The 23,694-nt window shown below is 46.1% G+C and overlaps 2 protein-coding genes across 6 annotated transcripts in view; one reads left to right on the top strand and one right to left on the bottom strand.

The window, feature by feature from the left end:
- VEPH1 (ventricular zone expressed PH domain containing 1) overlaps positions 1 to 22,989 on the bottom strand; it is a 58,941-nt gene extending 35,952 nt beyond the window's left edge. The window contains exons 1-7 of one of the 5 annotated variants that reach the window (XM_019619208.2): positions 22,905 to 22,989; positions 20,850 to 21,012; positions 16,613 to 16,669; positions 14,833 to 14,993; positions 13,075 to 13,370; positions 11,221 to 11,436; positions 7,774 to 7,948 (exon numbers count right to left, since the gene is read on the bottom strand). In XM_019619208.2, the coding sequence (XP_019474753.1) occupies positions 7,774 to 7,948; positions 11,221 to 11,436; positions 13,075 to 13,212 (529 nt within the window). In that variant the 5' untranslated portion in view covers positions 13,213 to 13,370; positions 14,833 to 14,993; positions 16,613 to 16,669; positions 20,850 to 21,012; positions 22,905 to 22,989. Of the gene's footprint in view, positions 1 to 7,773; positions 7,949 to 11,220; positions 11,437 to 13,074; positions 13,371 to 14,832; positions 14,994 to 16,612; positions 16,670 to 18,812; positions 19,149 to 20,849; positions 21,013 to 22,904 lie in introns of those variants that run through there. The other 4 variants (XM_019619207.2, XM_010716997.3, XM_010716998.3 and 1 more) reach the window with 4 other exon arrangements.
- Positions 85 to 5,578, top strand: PTX3 (pentraxin 3). Its single transcript, XM_003209255.4, has 3 exons — positions 85 to 517; positions 889 to 1,428; positions 4,305 to 5,578. Exons 1-3 carry the CDS (start codon positions 370 to 372, stop codon positions 4,916 to 4,918), a joined length of 1,302 nt encoding a protein of 433 aa, XP_003209303.1. The 5' UTR covers positions 85 to 369; the 3' UTR covers positions 4,919 to 5,578.
- Positions 22,990 to 23,694: the final 705 nt, after the last annotated feature.

Below are 23,694 nucleotides of genomic sequence, written 5' to 3'. Positions count from 1 at the left end.
AGAACACAGAACAGCCCAAGTGATGCAGCTCAGGCAGCAGTCCCTCTCCCAGCTCCCACCCAATGCTGTGCGTTTCTGGCACTCTGCTCCAGGGGAAGCAGCAGCGTGCGGAGCAGCTCTCCCCATCCTCCCCCCCCCACTGCAGACCTGGGGGCTGACATTAAGCAAGCTGCACGCCCCCTGCTCCTCACTGCCAAAACCAACAACCAGAAGTGCTCCTATTACAGCGCTGGCACTCGCAGCGCTCATTCATTCAAGCTGAGACACTCGGAGCATTTATTAGGGGCTGCCCGAGGCTCCTCGCAGTCCCTGCTGCAGTCCCACTCCAGCCCAGCCCCAGCCTGGCTATTCGCAGGAAGCAGCTGCAGAATGCTGCCTGGAGGAGTGCTTTCTCTGCTCACGCTGTTCTGTGTTTTCAGGGCTTCTGCTTCTGTGCTGGATGAAGACGACGACTACGATCTCATGTATGTGAATCTGGATAACGAAATCGAAGGTCCGGTTCTGGGCACTGAGGAATGTAAGTAGATACCATCTACATTTCTGTTAAGCACAGCGCTGCATTCTTTGTTGCTTAGCTCTCGTAATAGCCACAAGCATTATTTTAAGAGGAACCATGTGCTTGTAGCAGTAGGTTATTGCAGACAGCAATGTGCAGACAGCAATGCTCAGGTACTGGGATGGTGCTCTGCAGTTTGCTGTGCTCTATTTTTCTGTTTTCCTGCAACGGACGGCGGATGCCACTTGGTTTTAGGAGTGCTGTACTGAGCACTGCTTTGCCTTCTGCTTTGATACAGACACAAATGCAGGGGCAGGCTGAAGCCTTGCACAGAGGCAGATTTCGGGAAACACCCCTTCTGTTTAAACCTACATCCGTGTCTTGCCTTGCAGCTGCCTCGTGTGACTGCCAGCGGGAGCACACGGAGTGGGACAAGCTCTTCATCATGCTGGAGAACTCACAGATGAAGGAGAATATGATGCTGCAGGCGCTGGAGGATGGGCTGAAGGCAGACGTGCAGGCAGTCAGAGCAGAGCTGAGCCAACTCACCGTTGGCCTCACCGGCACCTTCAGCTCCGTGGTGCAGCAGCTCACCTCCCACGCCTTGGCCCAGCTGGAGCAGGCACTGCAGAGGAAAGGAGACCAACCTGAGGATGCTGAGAGGCTCTGTGAGTTCCAGCAGGGCAAGGTTCTGGAGCAGGTCCTGCAGCTGAGCCACAACGTGTCTGCCAGGCTGGGCCAGCTGGAGAGCTCCTGGCTGAGATGGGCAGAGGGGGAGGCCCAAGAAACAGCTTTCCAGCTCCAGCAGGACAAGCTCAGCCTCAACAGAGAGGACAACCTTCTCTTGAACACCTTATGGAAAGAGCTGCAGCAGACCAGAGCTGAACTGAGGGCATCTCAGAAGTGGGCTGCCCAGCACCTACTGCCAGCAGGTGAGTGCAGCATGGGGTATTTCTCAGAGGGCTCTTTGGGGGCCCAAGCAGATGCCCTGTGAATGCTTTCTTCCTCGTGGGCAGCCCAGAGGCTCTGAGCAGGCTGTAGATATAGGGGAGCAACTCAGTAGGCATTCCTGAGAAAGCAGTTCTGAGCTTCCCAAACATGGGATCAAAGAAAGATTTAATCAAAACCCTCATGCAGGGCAAAGCAGCCACCCAGCCACTAGCCCACCTCCAGCGGCTCTCCTGAATCCAGAGGGCTGCCAAAGAGCAGCAAACACACCAAAACTATCCTCCCTTTCTACTCCCCCAGCTGGCAGCCCCCTCACTCATTGCGCTCTCCTGTCCCCTTGGAGCATATTCCTGCTCCTTCCTCCCCCTCCTCGCAGCTCAGAGGATGCTGCAGCAGGGCACAGACCTGCTGACACCCTGCTACCACTACATTCACTTTTTTCCTTCTGAACATCAGTAAGCAAGGTGCCCATAGAATGATGGGCTCAATGCTCAGATTTCTTTGGGGTCCCCTGTGCTCTATATCAAGACTCCCAGCAGCAGCAATAGAGCAGAGTAGAGCAGAGCAGAGCCCCAGTTGCAGAAAGCATGGGCACACACTGTTGTGTGCACAGCAGGACTGTGCAGCTCTGCCAGCCAGGTGACTGTAGCTGCATATTTTCTCAGTGCTGCCACATCTTTAATGACTACATTTTACCACAAATAAAAGTTCTTGTACATTAAAAAACTAAGAAAAACCCCACAAACCTACGCTTGCATGGTCCTGCATGTGTGCCAGCAGAAAGGAGGAATGCAGTCCCACCAGCACTGTCAGCAACCACTTAGCAATGCCATCAGCTCCCACACAGCTGAGCAAGGATACAAAGCTGTATTTTAACGGGGAACATGAATGCAGTCCTATGAATACGTTGCTTTCACCCCTTTATTTGCTGCAGCATTTTAGAAAACTGCATGTCCTGGGAGCAGACCTTCCAGCATAACCCTTACCCCCATCCCAAGCACATGGACCTTGCCTTCCAAAAGGCACGAGCTCATTCCTTATCTCCCCCCGTAGCACAGCCAGCCTTGTGCCATTTACTGTGCACTGTAGGAGAGTCAAATCTTGATCAGCATTAGAGACCTCAGCCTCAACACTAGAAACTCGGAGCATCTCCACTAGTTGCAACATGATGTTATAGATAGCATTCTTACTTTTCACTTTAAAATACACCTTTTAAGTAATTCCAGTGTGTCTCTGCCTGGAAGTTCTTTTTCAAGGGAATTTTTAGCAACTGACTTTAATCTTGAACTGCTGCCAGACATATCTTGAGGGATTTCCTAATCACACTTTTTGTTCTTCAGCGAGGCTGGATTTAATCTTGTTTAGCCCCTGATAACAAATTCAGAAAGCTTGCTAACTAAAAGCTGCTTTGTGAAAGTGTTCCTTCACAGCATCTTAAGGAGCATCCCCAGCAGTTGCCCCACAAGTCTCCCAAAAAAAGAGAATCCCAGAGTTGTATGGGTTGGAAGGGACCTCTGCAGCCCCCAGCCTCCCAGAGTAGGTCTCCTGCAGGAGGAGATGCAGAAAAGTATTCAGGTGGATTCTGAACCCTCCTCTGGAGATCCTACCACCTCCCTGGGCAGCCTGTCCAGGTCTCTGTCACCCTCGTGGGAAAGCAGTTCTTGCTCATGTTCAGATGGAATTTCTCACATTCTAAAATCTGCCCCAGGTTTGAAGAAAACGGTCTGAAATAACACAGCAGCACAACCCTGAAGGACACAGAGAGGCCTTCATTCACTAAAGCAGAAGTTTCCACATGTTTAGACCTTCCAGATGCTCTAAGCTAAAGAGAAAACTTCCTTGTGGGAGGGGGCTGCTTTTTCCCTATGTAACTTAGAATGCCCACTTGTATGTAAGGACCAGGGAACAGCATGCAGGACACCAAGGACATCTTGTGCTCACTAATCATCATTCTCTAAGCTTCATGAACTCCTGAGAGCAGCTTAAATTATCTAGTTTCTATTACAACAGTATGGCGGATTGGTGATGGGAGAGGAACTGTCTTACAAACGTTCATATTCTCAGAGCTTAACCAGTGTACAGTTCCTGATGGCCCTACAGACAGGGTCACAAAAGAGAGTCCTGAAAGAACCAAAGCTCAGCACACTTCTGCCAGCACTCCCTTCTCCTGGGTCTGGCTGCAGGTTTGGCTCCTGCCCCAGTGCATTGCATTGCACAGAAGGGATGCGCCCAGCCCTGCTGCTCAAAGCTGTCGGTGGCATCCAGCCCTGCAGGTTGCTCTGCAGCTGCTCCTGACACAGAGATCCAGCAGCTCCATGCTGCTATCCCAGGAACACCACAGTATCTCAGACTTCCAGAGAGACAGAGCAGCAAAGCCATCCGCTTACTGTAACGTTGTTCCCATCACATCATGATGAAAGAGGACACAGAGGCTAAAAATGACCTCTGTGAGACAGAGCTGTTGCTCCATTCACCTCTCATCACAGACAGGACCGCCCAGTGCGAGGTGCCCATCTCTATTGGTGATCCACAGGGGCAATGCAGCAGGACAGGCAGGCAGCTAACCCTAAGTATGACGTGTACAGGGCAGGAACGTGCTTTTGTGGAGAAGGGAAAGCTGAGCCTTGCTCAAGCAGCACGACTAGCCCCTAGGCTCACTGCCATAAAAACTATGCAGCAAATTCATCCATCAGATCTGACAGCTTCTTCAAAGCATCCTGCAGGTGGGTTCCTCCGTTCCATGGGTTGAGCTGAGCTCACAGCCCTCTGAAAAGCCCAAAGTGAGTGTGAGCCAAGGGTCCTACCTGTGCACATACCAACAACTTGTACTTAATGTCATCTTCCTAATCAACTCTTTCAGGCTATGAAACAGCAATTCTGTTCCCAATGCGCTCCAGAAAGATCTTTGGGAGTGTTCATCCAACAGCTGCAATGACCCTCTCCTCCTTCACCATTTGCATCTGGGTCAAAGCAACGGAGGTTTTGGACAAAACCATCGTCTTCTCCTATGGTACAAAACTCAATCCCTACGAGATTCAGCTGTACCTCAGCCAGCAGTCTGCAGTGCTCACCGTAGGTAATGCCCAGCACAAGGTGGCTGCCAGGAATGTGGTGGTTCCTGGGAAGTGGATCCATCTGTGTGGCACCTGGAGCTCGGATAATGGGACCGCATCGCTGTGGGTGGATGGAGCGCAAACGGCCACAGCTGTGGGCATTGCTGACACTCACGTTGTTCCTGATGGAGGAATTCTGCAGATTGGCCAAGAGAAGAACGGCTGCTGTGTCGGAGGAGGGTTTGATGAAGCTTTGGCCTTCTCGGGAAAGTTAACAGGGTTGAACCTGTGGGACAGAGTGCTCAGCACCGAGGAGATAGCAGCGCAGGGCGGAGAGGATGCGTGCAGCTCCCGGGGCAACATTGTGGGCTGGGGAGTCACGGAGGTTCTGCCATATGGAGGAGCTCAGTATGTTTCTTAGGCCCCAGTAAAGCAGTTTCTGAAGCAGAGCACATTTCGTTAAGAGCAGAACACCAGTGTACGTACAAGGAACGGAGATGAAGAAGCCTGTATCTCTCCAGCTCCCAAGGCAGATTAGCACCGCAAATTTACAGTGAGATGCTGCGGGGTGGGATTTGATCTCCGCCTGCTGTTTAGGCAGAACACTGAAAATACCACATCCAGACTTGACGTTGGATAAGCCATTCCTGAGCTCAGACAAGCACCGTCTCTCTAACTTGTGCTGAAAACTGAGTGCCACTGTGGGCACTGCAGAGCTGCCCGGGGCTCCTGCCCAGACCTGGCAGTGCCAAGCAGGGGCTGCACGCCTCCCAGCCTTCCCTGGCCATTGCTGCTCACCCTCTGGCATGAGCTGTACAAGGGGAGCCCATCAGCCAAGAAGCGTGTTGTTTATTAAGTGTTGTTAGTAATTTGTAGGCTACAAATAGAACTAGCTTCTTGTTTAAAGCATTTTTAGTGCCACCGACTGACCCGACATATAGGAGTAATATTCACCATCATAATCTGATGTTACGTTTCGAGAAAGTGCAGCTGTATTATACTGTAAATTGACTTTGTCGTAATTTTATTGAGATTATTTTTGTAAGGTTGTTTTGTAAATAAAGATACTTTACTAAACGAAGGCCTTCCGTGGTTTTCATCAACCGAACCTATAAAAAGATAGAAAACTGGATTTTTTCCCATGTTTTTAAGTGCTCCATTTTAATAGCTAATAGAGAAGAAACAAGTATCAAGTCTGATAGAGATGGAGAGCCCCTCGGAGGGCTGCAAGCCAACAGCAGCCAGCAGCAGCTCCTAACACTGCAGTCTGAGAGGTTTCTTGACATTTGTTGCCCCACTCATTGCTGAATACAACGCTGCTATCAAACCCTTCCTTCCACAGTACAGAAGTAGTAAGAAATAAAAGTGATGACGAAGCCATTTCCACTTTACTATGCCATTTTGGGGGGGTTGTGCTTTGTGGCTAAAGCCACATGTTCTGCTTCAGCATTCCAGCCACGCTGTACATTTAAGGGAAAAATAAATGCTCAGAGAGCTGTAATTTCCACCGCAATAGGAGTTACCTAAACACTCAGCAATGAGCACAACTGAAAGTCCTTACAAAATAAGGTCTGCAAATAACCTGAATTATGGGATAGTGAAAGGTTACCTCTGTTCATCTGCTGACTTCAGAGGAACACTCAAGTTCCCAACATTGTGCAAGCAATGAAGCACTCCCAAACCCTCTTTCCGCTGCCCTCCATTAAGTGAAAACAAATGTCCCTGAGATGTAGCAGAACCAGCAAAATCCTCACAGATTACCAGCAGTGGTTCCTGGCTGCTTTTCTTGCCATTCCTCATACCTGGGATGCTTTGGTTTTTGGGAAGCCTTTTGCTATCTCTGCACTGCTTTGGCCCATTACCGAACACAACCCAGTCATTCCCACTGACTCAGCTGGAACGCTTTCCAATCACTATTGCTTTGCAGCAACTGTAGATCAGCACAGCTTCCCCATCAGCCAGCAGCCACCTCCATCAGCACACATCCCCTCCTGCCCTAGCTGAGCTGTATCTGTAACAGTCCCTTTGCCCGCTTGGAAAACACAAAATAAAAGTGTTTAGGAGAGCATTTTGCCAGCATTACCAGTGCAGAGTGCCTTCCTGCAACCTGCAGCTCCCCTCTCTGATATCCACAGCAACATCTGCTGGTGGAATATCATACATACAGGAAGGCCAGAAGTCAGCTGTGGATACTTGCCACTCTTCTACATTCATGACTGTACCGTAAAACTCATCACACTCCATGTTTCCATTCATCCCCAGTGGTAATACACAACATAAGCATCTAAATCCAATGCCACAAGCCCTAAAAGAATGATCACTACCAACCCACAAAGCCACAGGGATATCCTGCTCTTGGACCAGTCAGTTTGTACTATCCCACAGCTCATACTTATTGATCACATTTGTCCTTAAACCAATTAGACTAATTTGTACCATCTTAAGCACCAGATTACTTTCCAGCTCCGGGTATCCCTCCAAATAATACAAAAAAATAAAAATGCCCATTAAAAAATAAAAAAAAAAGCACAAAATTAATTTGAGGGCTTAATATTTTCACAACAATTCATGGAATAATTAGACAGCTGTTGGCAATTCTTACTATTACCTGTGCTCAGAAAAACAAACTGATTTTGCTACTACAACAGCACTGTATTGCAACTGTGAAATTGACAACGTTGGCCAAATTGGAATTCCTTTTTTAGAGCTCTGAATACTTCTGGTTCCTTTTTAAACCACAGAAGTAAAATGTAAAGAGTTTAGCAGCAGAACCATCTGAAGCTACTGATGTAGGCGAGACTGCAGCATCACCATAAGGCTTTTACATCTGACACAGGGTGGGATCCATTTCATCCTCATTTCTATTTTGGAGTGTTGCCAGTGACACTAATAGAAAGGATAAGAGCCCACTAGCTGCAGCCTCCTATCACAGCTCATTACTTGCACTCCATTAGCACAGTGCACTTACAGCTACAGATAGATTTCCTGCCCTGGGGGTCACCTAATCTACAACGAATCTTCCGTAGTCCAAAGGGTTCGTTAAGTTCACGTATTCTCGGGAGGTGTTCCTTGGTTAATGTCTGTTCATTTAGAGTGCCTTAATCACTTAATCACACATTTATGAACGTTTGTACGTTCCATACACACACATCACAGGGTGGGCTCAGCGATCTAGCATTAAATGTGCAGGTTGGTGGCCCTGCCTATGGTGGGGGGTTGGAGCTTCGTCATCCTTGAGGTCCCTTCCAACCCTAAGGGTTGGATCCACGTTCGTACCTTGAAGGACACTTTTGACAATGGCATCTGTGTGATCAGCCAGCAGCTCTGCTTCAGCAATGGCAGCCAGGGAGAGGTAACTTGACATGTTTCTGCACAGCTCCTTATTGCCCCTCTGAAGGAATTTCACCGCCACTGGGACAGCCAGGGCCATCACCGAAGGGTGGCTGTAATTCTGCAAAAACATGAAGAAGCTCTGAAAAATAAGTGGCTGAAGTGAAATAAGACATCTCCTGCTGATAGGAATTGAAAAATAAAGATCAGAACAACGATGGGGGACAGGAAAAGCAAAACAAGGGGTGAAGAAAGCTTATGCTTTGGTGGCAGCACTGACAGCAGGCTTCAAAGAAACAGCAAGGAAGGAAATCCAAAACTGCTGCAGCAGGAAATGATTGTACACACATTTCTGTATTTCTCAAGAAGGTGTATGTGTTTAGTACACAACATACACATGCACTGCTGCAACATTCTGACCAATTCATTTTGTGTTTAGCGCCATCAGAGAAGACAGCAGAAGCCATATCCACCAATCCAAACAGAACAGGCTGCTTTCACCCCAACGCACAGCAAACCCCTCGGAGCAATTCCTCCTGCTGGGACCCGCTCACGCTGCTCACTGTGCCAGCAGAGCCCAGCCCAGCAGCCAGCCCTGCAGAATGCAGGCAGTGTGTGCCTGCTGCTGAGAGCTCAGCTTTCTGCCCTTCGTCCTCCCCTACCCCATCCCCTTGCCCAGCTCTCCAACCCCAACTGGGGAAAACTGACCACATCCAAGCTGCATTCACTGCAAAACAGGACATCAATACGCTGGATAAACACACAGGAGCACAGGTCTTCCTTGCATTGGGCCCAGCAGTGGTTATTTCTGAGCTTCTCATCTGTTGTTGCGTTTTTAGGAACTTACAGCAAGGCATGAATAGAATACGGCAGCCACGTGTGGCGACAGCCCACAGCCCTGCAGCATCAGTCACCACACTCTGCTCAAACTGCAGCCCTGTGACGTGCTTGTGAAGTGAGTGAAAAGAGAAAAGCCCCTTTTTGAAGGGCAGGGAGAGGTGAAAAATAACTGGCCTCTGAAATCCAAAGCATACCCATCAAATGAGGAAGAGCACACGCGAGTAGATGCGCTGGTAGGCTTGCTCACAGGCTAACCAACAGTTTTCCTCTGATAATTAAGACTTCCTTTCTTAAATTGCAGCCAATTTCTCTGAACACCAGGGTCAGCAAAAATGGTTCTTATGTGTGGCAATGAAGAAAGCTATCTTCTGGCCTCACACTGGTGAGGTGAACCCACGTAATAGGTGATAGGACAAAAGGGAATGGACCCAGCCGTGCCAGGGGAGGGTCAAGTTGGATATAGGAAACATTTCTTCTCCCAAAGATTGGTCAGAAGCAGTGGGGGCACTGTCTCTGGAGGTGTTCAAGAAACGTTTAGATGTTACACTCAGAGACGTGTTTTGGTGGGGAAATACTGGTGGCAGGTGGACGGTTAGACTGGATGATCTTGGAGGTCTTTTCCAACCTTAATGATTTTATGAGAACGGCACCAAGCTTCAGCAAGCCCAGGGCTACCTGCACATACAGCTGGGTTTTGAGAGCAGAGTGTGGAAGGATTTTCTGCAGCTATATGTGAAATAGCATGCACGGACTGCACATATCTATTGCCCATCAAGCTCCTGTACATAACCGCCCTTGAAGCAAGCGGGACATATTTGTATATATGAGTTGAGGACCTACATCCTTACTGAAACCTCCTTAATCAGTGCTTTTCTCTCATCTCCCCTCACTTTTGAGCATCTCTTTGAAACCAGAATACGGTGATTTTGAAAAGAATCCCACAACATGATTATATTTAATTAGAATCTGAAATCACAGGCAACCAGTGGGCTCCAGATGTTCCAGAAAGCAACAAAACAGTGAACAACATGGGTAGTCCAGACTGCACGCATGCTCGTTCTGGAGCAGCCCTGAAAAAAATACATTTAAACCCAAGAAAAAAGCAACTCTGTTGTACATATAGCCAACTCTACCTCCGTGGGAAGAATCTGCCCTGGCCATCAGCCTCAGAAGAGCAGGACTGACCCTAATGAAGGCTACAGCTCGCTCTCAACAAGAACAGAAAAGCCAATTTAAGAGGCTACAAGGACTACAGGGACTGCTACAGCCCCTTTCCACCAGCCCCTGTGTAAGATTGGGCTGCAGCAACTCCTGGTGTTGAGGCAGCTTCTTGTGGCAACTGCTGTGTGACCAAAACTGTGTTTCAATGAGAAAAGCCCTCAAAACGAATAGATCTGTAGGCAGCAGCATGTTTAAATCAACATAATGCCTTGTTACATTTTGGATGAGAGATAGCAAGTAGGAGCCAAATTCTGCCTCCAAGTTACACGCTAGGACGGCGTGCAGAAAGAAATGAGAGGATAAGGCTCGGCCCTGCAATGAGTGTTTAAACAGATCTAAAAATTCTGAAGAATGGGTTATTTTTTTCCTATAATAAAGATAAAATACTTAGATAAGAAAAGGCTTTAATTCCAACAGAAGAAAGGTTTCATTTGTTCCATTGTAAGTATCAGGGCATGACAGCACACTTAGGAAATTGTGAGGGTGACAATGAAAAACAGATTTTAATAATATGATATAGTACTGTTTGCAAACCTAGGGGACCTCCCTGCTGCTAATATCAACAGAAACACGCTGTGAGATTCAACCCAGCTGTCAGATATTCATTACAACTTCAACTAACCCTCACGTACCGCATTAAAAACTCAGTTCATGCTTGCCTTTGTGTTTTCTTTTATGCAAAGGAACTTGCTGATAGCAGCTCTGTTTCAGAGAGCAGTAAATGCTTTTATGACTTTCTCATCTCATTTGAGTGAACTCCTTTCTCAAAGCAATCTCTAACAGAGCAATCCCTAAAACATTTGGATAAGGGAACACAGCTGCCGACAGCGCGGACCGAAAGTGAGGACAAGCCATTGCATGCCTCAGTATGGTTTTTAAGGTACTACAAAGACAAGATATGTCTCCAGCCTGGAAAGTTTAAGCTGTGCTCTAGCTGGTGTCCAAACCCAGCTACTTGATGCTGTTTTCTTCCTAAAACCCGCAGCAATGCACTCCAAAGCAATTGTTTCTCCAAATGATGGTCCTGTGGCTCCCCCTGTAACTCTTACATGTAATGCAAATAGTAAGAATTAAAGGAGCATTAAGATCGAGAGATCTGGCACTAGGTAGGTGCAACATTTCTAAAGGTAAGGAAGCTGCAACAGATTTGATTCACTGAAATGGATATCACGTAATAATATATATTAGCACTGGGGGTCGAATTCTTGGTTTTAAAGACATGCAGCCACTCTCACACACCCTCAGACAACACAAAGTGCTGCTACCTTTTAGGAGATAAAGCTGAATGGCTGAGGAATGCATGACGCTCCCTCGCTTTCAGCTCCCTCTCACCTGCAAGATGCAGCTCATGATATCAGATGCAATTTTCGCATGCGGCGTGTCCTCGTCTTTGCCAGAAGGCTTCAGATTGTGCTCCAGACACGACTCCCAGAGAGCCACCAGGGCCTTCCCATGCTTCTCTATGGACTCCGTCTCCCTGATGGCAGTGGTGATGCGAGTGACGCAGATTTCCACAACGGCCTGGTCGTTGTCATTAGTTTGGTAGTCCTGGTTGAAATAAAGAGACGTGTGCCAAGCACATCTGGGAGCAGACCCCACTGCATTAACCAGAAGGCATAAAGGTTTTGGGGCTGCACACTGTTTGCTCACTTCCAGCTTTAAATGGATGCTTATCTTGATTGAACAGAGATCAGATATGTCATAGATGATATGCTGTTCCAAGTGCTAATGTTCATTACTGCTAAGATAAGGATTATGCTATCACATGATTCTTAATAGGCTGCCCTTCTTGATGGTCTCAAGTCGCACCAGAGGAGGTTTAGGTTGGGCATCAGGAAAAACTTATTTACAAAACAGGTTGTTAAGCACTGGAATGGGCTGCCCAGGGAGGTGGTTGAGTCACCATCCCTGGATGTGTTTAAAAACTGTCCAGATGTGGTGCTCAGGGCCATGATTTAGCGGAGGGTTGTTAGTTAGGGTAGTATGGTTAGGTTGTGGTTAGACTTGATGATCTGTAAGGTCTTTTCCACCCTGAGCGATTCTATGATTCTACAAGAGATTGAGCTACATGCCTTGTAACCACTTGCATGGGACTTTCCTCCCATGAACACCCTAAAATTTCACAGCAAAACAGTTATATCCACATAGTCACATAAATGCTGGGTCCAAATACTTCCCATCATTTTGAGTGCCTGCTGTAAGCACAGTTGCTTCAATTAGTGTTAACATAACAGGAATAAGAAACGAGTAAATAAACTATCACAAAACTCTGTGACCCCCCATAATTACTGGGGCACATCCCACATGGCTAGAGAATGGTAGCACTTGGCAACTTGAAAGGCTGCTGGGGAGAGCGATACCCAAACATCACCATCCCTCAGCCTGACCCATGCTGTTCCACCCTGAAAACTAATAAAGATGAAAGGTGGACAAACGTCAGGCCAGAAAATTGCAGTTGTTGGAACATGATCATGTTGCTTGCTGAGTAACTGAGCACTCAGATACTTTCCCTTCCTCCCCCTGGCTGGCACATACCCTAGCCAGAAGTGCATTTGAGGGGTTTGATGCTCTGGCTCAAGTCTCCCATAAAAGATAATTAAGGAATGGATGGGTTGATCATTAAACTGCACGCAACTTTTCCTGTAACCAGACACGAGTTAAAGGCAAAACACAAGGATGAGGGATGGCACGGGGACAAGATACAAGGGGTTGGGCTCTGGCAATGGACTGCAGTTCTTCAGGAGCTCACCAACCACTGTGTGACCTCACACTCCTCCACAATGGAGCCAGTGGAGCACTGGTGTAAGCACTGCAATGAGCTGCCCAGGGAGGTGGTTGAGTCACCATCCCTGGATGTGCTTAAAAACCGTTTGGATGTGGTGCTCAGGGCTATGATTTAGCAGAGGGCTGTTAGAGTTAGAATAGTATGGTTAGGTTGTGGTTGGACTTGATGATCTGTAAGGTCTTTTCCAACCCGAGCCATTCTATTCTATTTTAACCAGTGCCCTGGCAGCAGCCTCCAAGCCTGGAGCCAGCCCCAGACAAAGGAAAGGAAGCAGGATGTTTATCTTATATTTTGCTTGGCATTATTGAGTTTAAAATCTTAAATTGTCCACGTCCCCATCTTCAACACTTTGTTAATAAAATAATTTAATCTCACTAATTACAGGATAGCGTTTCACTTACAGCAGACGAACTAATTGTCCTTATTTGTTCCAGAGCTTCAGAGAGGCTTCCTTCGATTTCAGCATCATCCAAGGAGAAAAGATCCCCTGCACGTGAAAGATCCCTTTGTGCCAAAACCAGCCCAAATAAATGGTGCATGGTGGCACTTGCTGCCACTCAGCCAGGCCTCTGCACACACCATGTGCTCGAAGGAGTTAGATGAGGGCAAAATGGAAACAATCCTGTCCATCAGCCATCCATTCAACACGAAGAATAAATCTGCAGCACATTTCAAGACTTAATTCCTCAGCCATAATCTAAAAGGGGGAGAAAAATAAGAAGAAAGAAGTAGTTGATGTACTCACTATCATCCAGTTTAGTGAAGATTTTTAAATGGTACGTATAGTCAGCATGCAGAACCCCCTGACCTAGGAATGTCCTTAAGCACCTACCATGAACTGCACGCTGAAGGACTTTTGCACTCAAACACTAACTAGCTAAACGACACAGCTTTTATTAAATAAAAAAAAGTTTGTCCTTTCAATGCGTATCATCAGGAAACAAAAAAAGGTTGACTGGGCTACCTGAAACATAGTGCCAACCTCCTTTCTATGGTCAGCAGTAGAGTGGAGCTGGAGCAGGTGTGCTGGGCTGCTTGGTTTTCTGGGTTTGTGTGTCCTGATTCAAGAAATATGCTATTTGTAAGATCAAGAGAATGACTTTTGTTTAGAAAAAACAGTCACTTTTGATGTCTAAACGATCCCTGCAAACTTTCCAGCTCTTGCAAAACAAACATTTGGCTGAATTGGAGCTACAGACATCTCCTTGGCTGGGGAATGCAACAGAAGACAAGCCAAGCAGGGCCAGGCTCAGCAGGCACTCACAAAGGACAACAGTCCTGCACTCATGTCCCACAACTGTGGTGATTAAAGCTTCCACAGAGAGGACATTTGACTTAATTACAGGAGATAATTAATCCTGCCATTTCAGAAGTGTTGTTTGCTATTTGAGGGCTGCCAGGTCTTGCCTCATGTGGACAGGACCCTCTGCTCATCCATCTTCAAAACAAGAGTTTTCATGGCCAACCTCAGATTCCTGTCCCAAGGAAGGGACAGAGTCCCTTGGGCCCAGAACACCTTGTATGGACATTGCAAAGACAGGTGCAAGTGTCTGCATGCAGAGAATACCTGTCCTTGAGCCTCCAAGAGGCTGCATGACAGCTCTACTGGTGGGAGCAGGACAAGAGTGGTCCCTCAGCTCCAGTCTGCAGTGCATTTCTTCTATCCTTTCCCACCAACACCATGCAATTTTTGAGTAAGTAAAGGAACTTCTTTCACCAAATTCCTGAACTTTTACTACAGACAAAAGCAACAACACTCTTCCCAAGTGCAACAAACAGTCTGTGTTTAAGCTTTAGAAAAGGCCCCATCAGTATGACCTCCTTTTTCGCTCAGGTTTGCACTAGATGAACCTGCTAGAGGTGTCAAAAACCACCAGGCAGCTCTGGGCACACACATTCACCAGCTGGGCACTGCCAAACTTGAGACCATGCACCAGAACACAAACATTTTGCCAAAAAGGCAACAATTCCCTCTTTCTCCATTTATTCACAAAAAGTATTTCCCGATTTCAAGGATAGCAAGAGATTCTCCAAGCATGCTTCCAGACTGGGCCCATCGTAGTCATACTCAACAATTCTCAACTTTAAAAATAAAACATCAAAAAGCTACAAACTTTTTTTTTTTTAATTATTATTATTTATTTATTATTTTTTTTTACCTGCTCACAACTCCACAACGGCATCCTCAGTGATGTCTATGGGTGCAAAGTTTGCATTCTTTGAAACAAAGCTTATTTGCTTTGCTCTCCTGCGACCGCGGGCAACATCCAAGGGCACGGGTGGCAAGCAGGGAATCCGGTGGCAGGCAGTGAACCCAAAGCTGTTAATTGCAGTGCCAGGAGTAAAGCATCTCAGGAATGCAGACTAAAGCAGCCTAAAAGTTACCAGCGGCCCCATCAGGTGACTACAGGCACCATAACGCAGAGAGGCCTTATCTCTGAATGAAACTCTGTTTCTGGGACAAAACACAAAGCCTATTCCACTTGAGTGCAGTTGTTTTTAATAGAGAAAACAGAACTCTCTGTGTTAGTGGAAAGCTATCCTTGCCTGGGAAGAAGGTAAAAAAGCCCTCGGTAAGCTCGCACTGTTTGTTCACTTGTTCTTTTCCTTTGCTGTAGAGGAGATTGTCTTTCCAAAGGAAAAATGCTGTCATTCTGTAACGCTCCCCGTGAATATAAAAGAGGGTCTGAAGTTTGCTTTGGCTTCTAACGCTGCATTCAGCAGTAGCACAACAAAGTCTGCTCACAGAATTATTAAAATTCAGGAATGGAGACCCACTGAATCTTTTCCTTGAGCTGCGGCACCGAAAACATGGCTGCCCCTCCTTGGCCTTCTGCAGATGATACTTACCCTGCTGCTGCTGCTATATACACACAACACCTCTCCTAAAGCATTCTGTTGTTCTGCTTGGGTTCTAAGAAAGAGGCCTGTTGGACTATTAAACTCAGAGCATGGTTTGTGAGGCGCCTCATCAGTTTGACTTCCCATCACCTATCAGCATCTTGTTTAGACAGGACAGACATCTCTGCCTGTCAGGGCAGCATCTGAGATGGACACCATGCACTCCAACAAGAGGAAACAGGTCGAAGGTGCTGCCAAACTTCCCGACTCCCACACAGATCCCCATCAGCTCAGAGCCTGCAGGGTTAGCAGCACGGATCTGCCCCTTCGTGTGGTCACAACATGGGAACAAAGCGGTGACTTTGGCTCTCATTGCAACCTTCAGGTCATCACTATGCAAAAAGTGAGACTCAGCACATAACACAGAGCATTGCCACTTGTCTGGGGTGCACTCCCATATCAGAAGCAAAACTTTGAAGGAGATTTTTCTGCACCTAGATTCCCTTTTCATGACAAACTGAGTTCCCGGGGACCTTGAAGCTGCTCCCCACCAAGGTGAGCCTGGTAACTTGCTGGAGGCACAGCATTCTTACCAAAGTTCCTTATCAGAAGCAATCAGAATAAAAGCTAGCCTGACAGGTTCAGAGCTTAAAGCAATTGAATCAGTCTGTTTGCAAAATAATTCACCCAATAATAGAAGATTAACAATAAAAATTCCACATGAAAGAGCACCTGGACCTAAGGGCATCTGAGAGCCAATTGAACTCTGAGCAAAAAAAACTGAGCCTTGAATTTTACCAGAAATTTGTGTTTTGCAGAAGGACATTAGAAGGACAAAATACAATTAAATGGTGCTATCCCACTAAAAATAAAAGGGCAAGAATTGTGCTGTGATATTGTTGATTCACTGCACACTAAGCAACATACACGAGAGGAAGGTGCTCTCAGGATTCTCCCTGAAGAAAGGGGCATCCATCACAGGGCTGGGAGGCCAGCAGCCTTGCTGGCCCATAGCAATCCCAGGCACATCACAACCTAATGCTTCACCTATTCTATCCATTAAATATAAATAAATACATCAATAGAATTGATCCTTACCTCACAGATGTGCTGCCATGCTCTACACACCGGATGGTACGAAGTGCTTCGGATGCCCTGGATGGAAGATGCAAAAGCAAACCAGTGTCAGTAACTCGGTGCCTTTTCAGCAGTCTGTGTGCAGACAATAAAATATGTTCTGCACGATACCATCAGGAATAAGACCATACATCTCACTGGGTTTAGTATTTAGGACATGGTCTTATTTTAAGAAATAAATACGAAGCAAAACCCAAAGTCCACACAAATGGGACCGCAGCTCGACTGAACTCCGTGGGAGTTTGATGTTATTCACACACACGGATGCAACAAAGAGAGGTTTCCATTTCCATTCTCTCTGGGGGTGGGGACAAATGATTTCAACAAGTGCATATTTCATTTTATTTCACTTCTCTGTGAACAGGAGGTGGACTGCAATCACTGTCAAAGCAGACTTCCATTCTGCATATACAACGGCATTCCCTTCTCTTCAAATTCTTCTCCCCAGCTCAATCCTAATTCCACAGGACAGATTTTTCCTGCATGTCTCAGTTACAGAACCACTACTTCCAGGACTGATGGATATTTCCTTTTCCACATGCATCCACGTAGGAGAAAAAAAATAAAGCCTGGATACATTTCCTGCTAATTTTTGGCCTGAAGCTTTCCCAAAAATATACACATACATAATTTAGGGACGGAATATTGCAAGATATTTTGGACAACTCCTCTCCCCCATGCGCTACACCAATAATTCAGTTTATTTTTGTATTGGAAACGCACTGAACTTCCTACAACAGAGCACTCCTAAACTTTAAATAAAGTCCTCACATTTTTCAGTGAAAGAGAAGGATTAAAGATGATTTTGAAAGAGCATCATTTTCACACAGGGTGAACAGAGCACGGCAGTTCCCATGGGGTCAGCTGCATACATTTAAACTCTTTCCACAAGACCACCATTGTTTGCTGGAAGCCCCTCTGCTTTTTGCTGCCATGACAGGTTTCCACACTTCATGTCGCCTGGAAATCCTGTGGAGGCTGAGCTGCACCAGATAATGAAACAAGGAATCACAAAGTCTACTAATTACACTATGTTTAATTTCTTTTTCCTGCCTTGTTGCAGGCTGGGGAGCTGTGAGTTGTCTCAGACATCCAGCTTTAATGAAAAAGGAAGCAACTGTAAAAGAAGGGGAGGCAGCATCTCTTCTTACAGAGCAGCTGTTGGGCAGCACCCCATCCTCATGCAGCACTCCTAGGCATGCAAATATTCTCTCCTCTGATAAACAGACTGAACAGGGAGGACTTATTTATTGGTCAGGTGCTGCTTTCAGCAAGCCAGACCTCACAGATGTCGGATGAAACTTTGGTTGCAAAACCCACGCAGAACAAAACTGATGCGGAGTGGAAAGAATGCACCTATAAGCTCATTAACTCACAGTCGTGCAAACACTTTGTAAGGTACCTACACGCTCATTAACTCACACTTCTGCAAACACTTGCTAACTTGACAAAAACACCTACACTTCTTTTAACACGTCTACTTGGTAACTTATGCACCATGGAGACAATTTTCTGCATCTGGGGGAGGCAGCAGCTCAAGGCTCTCTGAATTCCCTTCTGGAAGCGAAAGCAGGAGCAGAACAAGGAAGGGATTCACAATCCCTGTCCCTTAAGCTCTCCTGCAATGGCAGTCACTGAACAACCACCACCTGCCCTAAAGTTCCTCCCAGGTACAGGGCAATCCACTCTGATTTCTCTTCAGTGCGCGTATTAACGTGGCCAAAACCTTTCCCCATCTGCGTTCCCAAAGTTCCCCAATGTGAGGCAATAACAGAGGCAGAACGCCTTCTGAGAATGAGGGGGAAAGCAAAACACATTCACAGCCCAAAACGAACCACGATCACTGTAGGACTAACACACAGACCGTGGTACACCCCGATACACAGGCACTGCTTTTTCCTCTCTTGAGGAAACTCTAAGCTCATTTACAACACGTTTTGCACAAACATTACTGCAGTACAGTTATGCACACCATAACCACGGCTTCGCATTCACAGAGATCCCAGTCACAGCCACGCTATTAAATAACACATTTCATAAACTCTCAGACATCTCTTCCATTATTTAATATTTGGATGTGCTGCTCAACTTCTTTCCACGCAGCAATTTATTCATTATTGAAAACGTTTCATGAATGCATATTTAAGTTAGTTATTCATACCTCTCAGAAGAGAAACCTCGGAAAAACATTAATAATTGAAGGCAAATTGTCGGTCTTTAGAGAAATTCTGATAAAATCCATTAGGGCTGTCAGTTCCCCTTCCATCCCCCGGTCTCTGGTATGTGAGGCTGCTGGCGCGGGCGCAGCCTTGTCAAACCAACCGTACAGTCTATTCAGTTACCCTGGAGTTGTCATGTGGAATCAAGCAAACAAATATCTTCTCTCCGTTTTCCCCAACTCCAGAACTCAAAAACAGATCAGAACAAATTCTTCACAAAGACTAACTGCTGCAGCAGCTTGAGTAAAAATGCTCGAAGCTTTGATATGGAATTTGAATTAGTTAGAAGGATTTATCAACAGCCAGTGGTTACATTCAGTTAATTAATAACCTGCTAAGAGCAACGAGGAAATTGCAGAAGTTAATGCAAGTTATGGGGCCTCTTGTCAGGAGCCAGTGGGAAGGTTGGCCTTGTTTGGTGTCTTTGGAAGGACACCAGTCGAAGAAAATTCGGGAAGAAGCTGGGCATCTGGTAGGAAATGCATCCCTTCAGGTGGCATTGGGTGCACCACACCAACCCCCAGCACTGCAGACAAGGCCACCCATGTGAGAGCAGTGCCCAGGACCTACCCGAGCACCTCTACAGCTTGCCAGCTGCTCTGGAGGAATCTCATATAAATCACTCCAGCAGCACTTTGTATGCAAGAAAACATGCTTTACCTCCACTTTAAGCATATCTATATACTCTTCCCCTTAACCTTCTCTCAGTAAGTAAATTTCAGATTTCTAACAAGTCAGCAGTAACTAAAGCCAACCCTACACGTACTGCAGAACCAACATAGGGTGATGCCCTCCCCTGGAAGAACACAGGAGCAAATCCACACTGGGTTGTCCCAGCACTGACATTGTTCTAATAACAGCCAAAACAATAAGAAATGAGCCAACTCGGTGCAGCAAAGGGTAAAATCAGGCACTCTTAGCCAGCTACTGGAAGAAAAGAGACTGCTTGCCCAAACAGAAAGAGGAGGCACTCTTGTCCCATTCTTAGGGCTTTTGTCCCTTTACAGCACAGTGAGAATTTAGAAATCATAGACAAAAGAATTCTTTTCCATAGAAGATGCATTCAGTCATACAAGTTTTCCATTTTAACAGTAAATGTGCTCAGAATAGCTTTTTCCCCTCCAGATCATTCCGGCATTATCTCCACAACCAAATAAAAACTTAATGGTGGGTGAACACAACATGCCTTTAACAATGCTAAGAGATTATTTATTAGAATGTGATTGCACAATCTCCACATCTTCCCTCTAACCCAGCATGCACATGAAGCACATTTTTTCCTCCTGTCTCTATGCCTAGAAGAGCGTAAAAGAGGACCTAGGATTTTACTTCTGCATCCAATTCAATTCAAGTCTCAGTACAGTGTGAGCTAACGGGTTGATTCCTTCATTCACTGCAAACCCACTTTCAACTTCAGAGGGCTTGAGCACCTCTCCTATGAAGAAAGGTTGAGAGAACTGGGATTGTTTCGCTTGGAGAAGAGAAGGCTGTGGGGAGACCTCATTGTGGCCTTTCAATATTTGAAAGGAACGTATAAACAGGAGGAGATATGTCTGTTTACAAGGGTGGATGGTGATAGGACAAGGGGGAATGGTTTTAAACTGAGACAGGGGAGGTTTAGGTTGGAGGTTAGGAGGAAATTTTTCACCCAGAGAGTGGTGAGGCACTGGAACAGGTTGCCCAAGGAGGCTGTGGATGCCCCATCCCTGCAGGCATTCAAGGCCAGGCTGGATGTGGCTCTGGGCAGCCTGGGCTGCTGGTTGGTGACCCTGCACACAGCAGGGGGTTGGAACTGGATGAGCACTGTGGTTCTTTTCAACCCAGGCCATTCTATGATTCTCATAACAACCAAAGTAACACATCCCCCCAGCACTGAACAATCCCTTCAATTTTTATTCAGAAGGAAAGCAGAAGCACAAGCTGGTTTTATGTTTACTCAAACTGCAGTCACAGCTGATCACAGTCCCAAGAAGGCTTACGTGAAAAGGATGAGCGTTGATCCTCTTCTCAGACCACCCATTCTCAATCTTGAGAGGTGCAAGGCAGTGAGGGATCCTGCACAAAATACATCTTCCTCTGCAGCGAGTGTTCTCTGCTCCCAGAATCATCTGCAGCAGAGACAAAACCAGCGAAGACAGCAGGCTGGGGAATACAAGGCAAAGGAAAGATCGAGTGTGAGAGACCCAAACGAGCTTTGAAAAGAAGACTGATGGCGTTACTGTGGGGAAAGACAGAGTGATGTGGCACTTCCCCAGCTACGGGCTTCAATCCCTTCCAATCTGTCTATTTGCTGCAGGGCTTTGCCACGCTAACCTCACCCTTTACAACCCTGACATGTTCATACCTTAATTCTTCTCCTTTTCCACCAATGGGCTCATTGCTATGCACCATTAATTCCACCAAGACGAGGAAACTTTCGCTGATGCAAGATGGCACAGAATGGAATCTACCAGGACCCTGACCCAAGTCACCCACTGCAGCCCTCTTGAAAGCTCCTTGACTTCCCTCTTGCTATTTACAAAACAAATGTAACCCACTACGCAAAGAGCACAAATTACCACTGAAGCGGAATATGCTAGGAAAGACAAATGAAATTAGAGACAGCAAAGAGCATCTGAGCGACCCACGACTCCAAAGCACATAACGCACACATTAAACAACGTGCTGCAATAAAGCAAGAAGTTTTCATGTCCATTTCGCCATCTGGGAAAGGAGAATTGAGTTTATGAAAAGAGTTCTTCCCATCCTAGAAAAAGCTTGCATTGAACCTTCATAATAGCTGTGATTAATTTGTGTCCTTCTTGAACAAAGCCCTGACAATAACGTATTTTGCTAGACTTCTTTAAATAAACTTCTTGTTAGGAAAGAAAGATGCTATTGTTCTCCCCCTGACTAATTGGTGAAGAGAAACAGAATATTCCGTATTCATTGCACTTAGCCTAAATGAGTCATGCTATCTTCTACTCAGACAAAGCAGTTTAATTTTAATAACGACGATGCTGACAGCTACAATACTGTTCTTGCAGAAGTTTGCTTGTAAATAATTAACAATTGTTGTATAATGACAGTGGGTTTTTTGATAGCTCTATTAATTTCATAGTCAAGCTGGAGTCTCTTTAATTTAGAGTATTCATAAAAATCCACATACACCAGCAAACCAATGACAGAAAAGGCCCATGGAAAAAAACCCACAGATGTCCTCTGAGGAAGAAACATTTCTCCCCAGGAGCCTCTAAAAAGCATACTGACATTAACTAAGAAACTCTTATTAGAAGATTTTATACCTTTGTTCCCCAGCAGGTATTTCCTCAAGTTTCCTTCTCCCTGTTTGCTGTCCCAGATAAAGGAGTGAATAACGATGCAGGCATTTATGAAGCAATCTTTGGCGTAAGCTGGACTGGCTTACGAGAAGTATTTCTGGGCCATACTGAATGGCTACAGCCCAATAATCAGAGCACAAAATGATGCAATTACACCAAAGTGGAACATTCAGGGTTGAAAACTCTCTTGCTAAATAAAGGTAGGCATCAACCTAATACTTCTATCAAATTCCATACATATATACATGCACTCACCCTCCCCCATTCACATTCTGCTTGTCAATTAGTGTACTTTCATTACCCGCCTGCATCATTTTCCACTTGAACTGCACCTTTTACTTCAGGCATCTATTTACACTCACACTGTTCCCACACACATGGCTTTCTTAATCGAGCTGCACAGTTTATGAACCGCGTTAATTGAGCCACATAACTCCACTGCTGAGTTTTATACACTGCACCAGGCAGCACATGCAGTGCTGGAGCAGCGCCACTGCACTACAAGCCCTGCAAGCTGAGGAGTCCTTTAGCACTTCTTCTGCTGCATTTTTCACTTCCACGTTCTTTTCCCTACTTTCCTACCTGAAAGGATGGAATTCTACAGTCGGCTTCAGCAGAGGTCTTCTAAAGGTAGCCAAGCAAATGAATTAAACTGTTGATGGCCCAAGCCACCCTTGTATTCTCTGCCTAGGAGAAGGAGTCAGGAAAACTTACCCAAGGAGAACAAAAGCAGCTGCTCCCACAGAGAAGAAATTCTGCCTGACTGCAAGGAACTGTTTCAATAGGCACTCACACTGTTTCTGGTAGAGAGCCAGAGGCCTTTAAAAGAGCCCTAGAAGCAGGCAGGAAAGGTATTAGTGATAAGAAAGCAGGAGGACATGCTGTCCTCAGCTGCACTGAGTTAAGAGCTCATGATCAGGGCATGTCTGCTGCAGAGATACAGCGCCTGGAACCAAGATGATCTGTACCTGCACAGCATCCTTACAACCCTCATCCACCTTATAGGCTAACGGTGGTTATCAAACAGCTGCCCTCTGAGGCTGATAGCTCATCTGTACCACAGGTGCACATTTAAAGTTAATACAGGCATTTAAGCTAAACTTCAAGAAACACAGCACGCCTCGGTGCAATGAGCTCCTGCCTCTCCTGTGAGCAGCTCCTCCTCTTGGCACTGGGCAGATGCCACAGTAAGAGTCAGTATTCAGATACTACTGAAACATCTGCTCAGGGCGTTATGCTTCAAAAGCTTACCTCTGCTAATTCTATACCTCACAGATGAGCACAGTGCTTTGAAAAACAGGAACATATGGAACAGTGCTTCCATCAGGAGCTCTAATGGCAGTAATGGCATCGGAGCTAAGCAGTCGCAGTTGTTTTGTAACTTAAGGAAACCAGTCAACAATAACCTCATGGGAGAGGTTATTTAAATTAATTAATACCACCGCTGGTATGCCTGTGTGGATTGCTTTCCCAAACATAATTTTGTTAGCTAGATTTGCAGAAG

The sequence above is a fragment of the Meleagris gallopavo genome, chromosome 11 (genome assembly GCF_000146605.3).
Source record: "Meleagris gallopavo isolate NT-WF06-2002-E0010 breed Aviagen turkey brand Nicholas breeding stock chromosome 11, Turkey_5.1, whole genome shotgun sequence".
Taxonomy (NCBI): Eukaryota; Metazoa; Chordata; class Aves; order Galliformes; family Phasianidae; genus Meleagris; species Meleagris gallopavo.
This window is presented reverse-complemented; position numbering and strand designations above follow the sequence as displayed.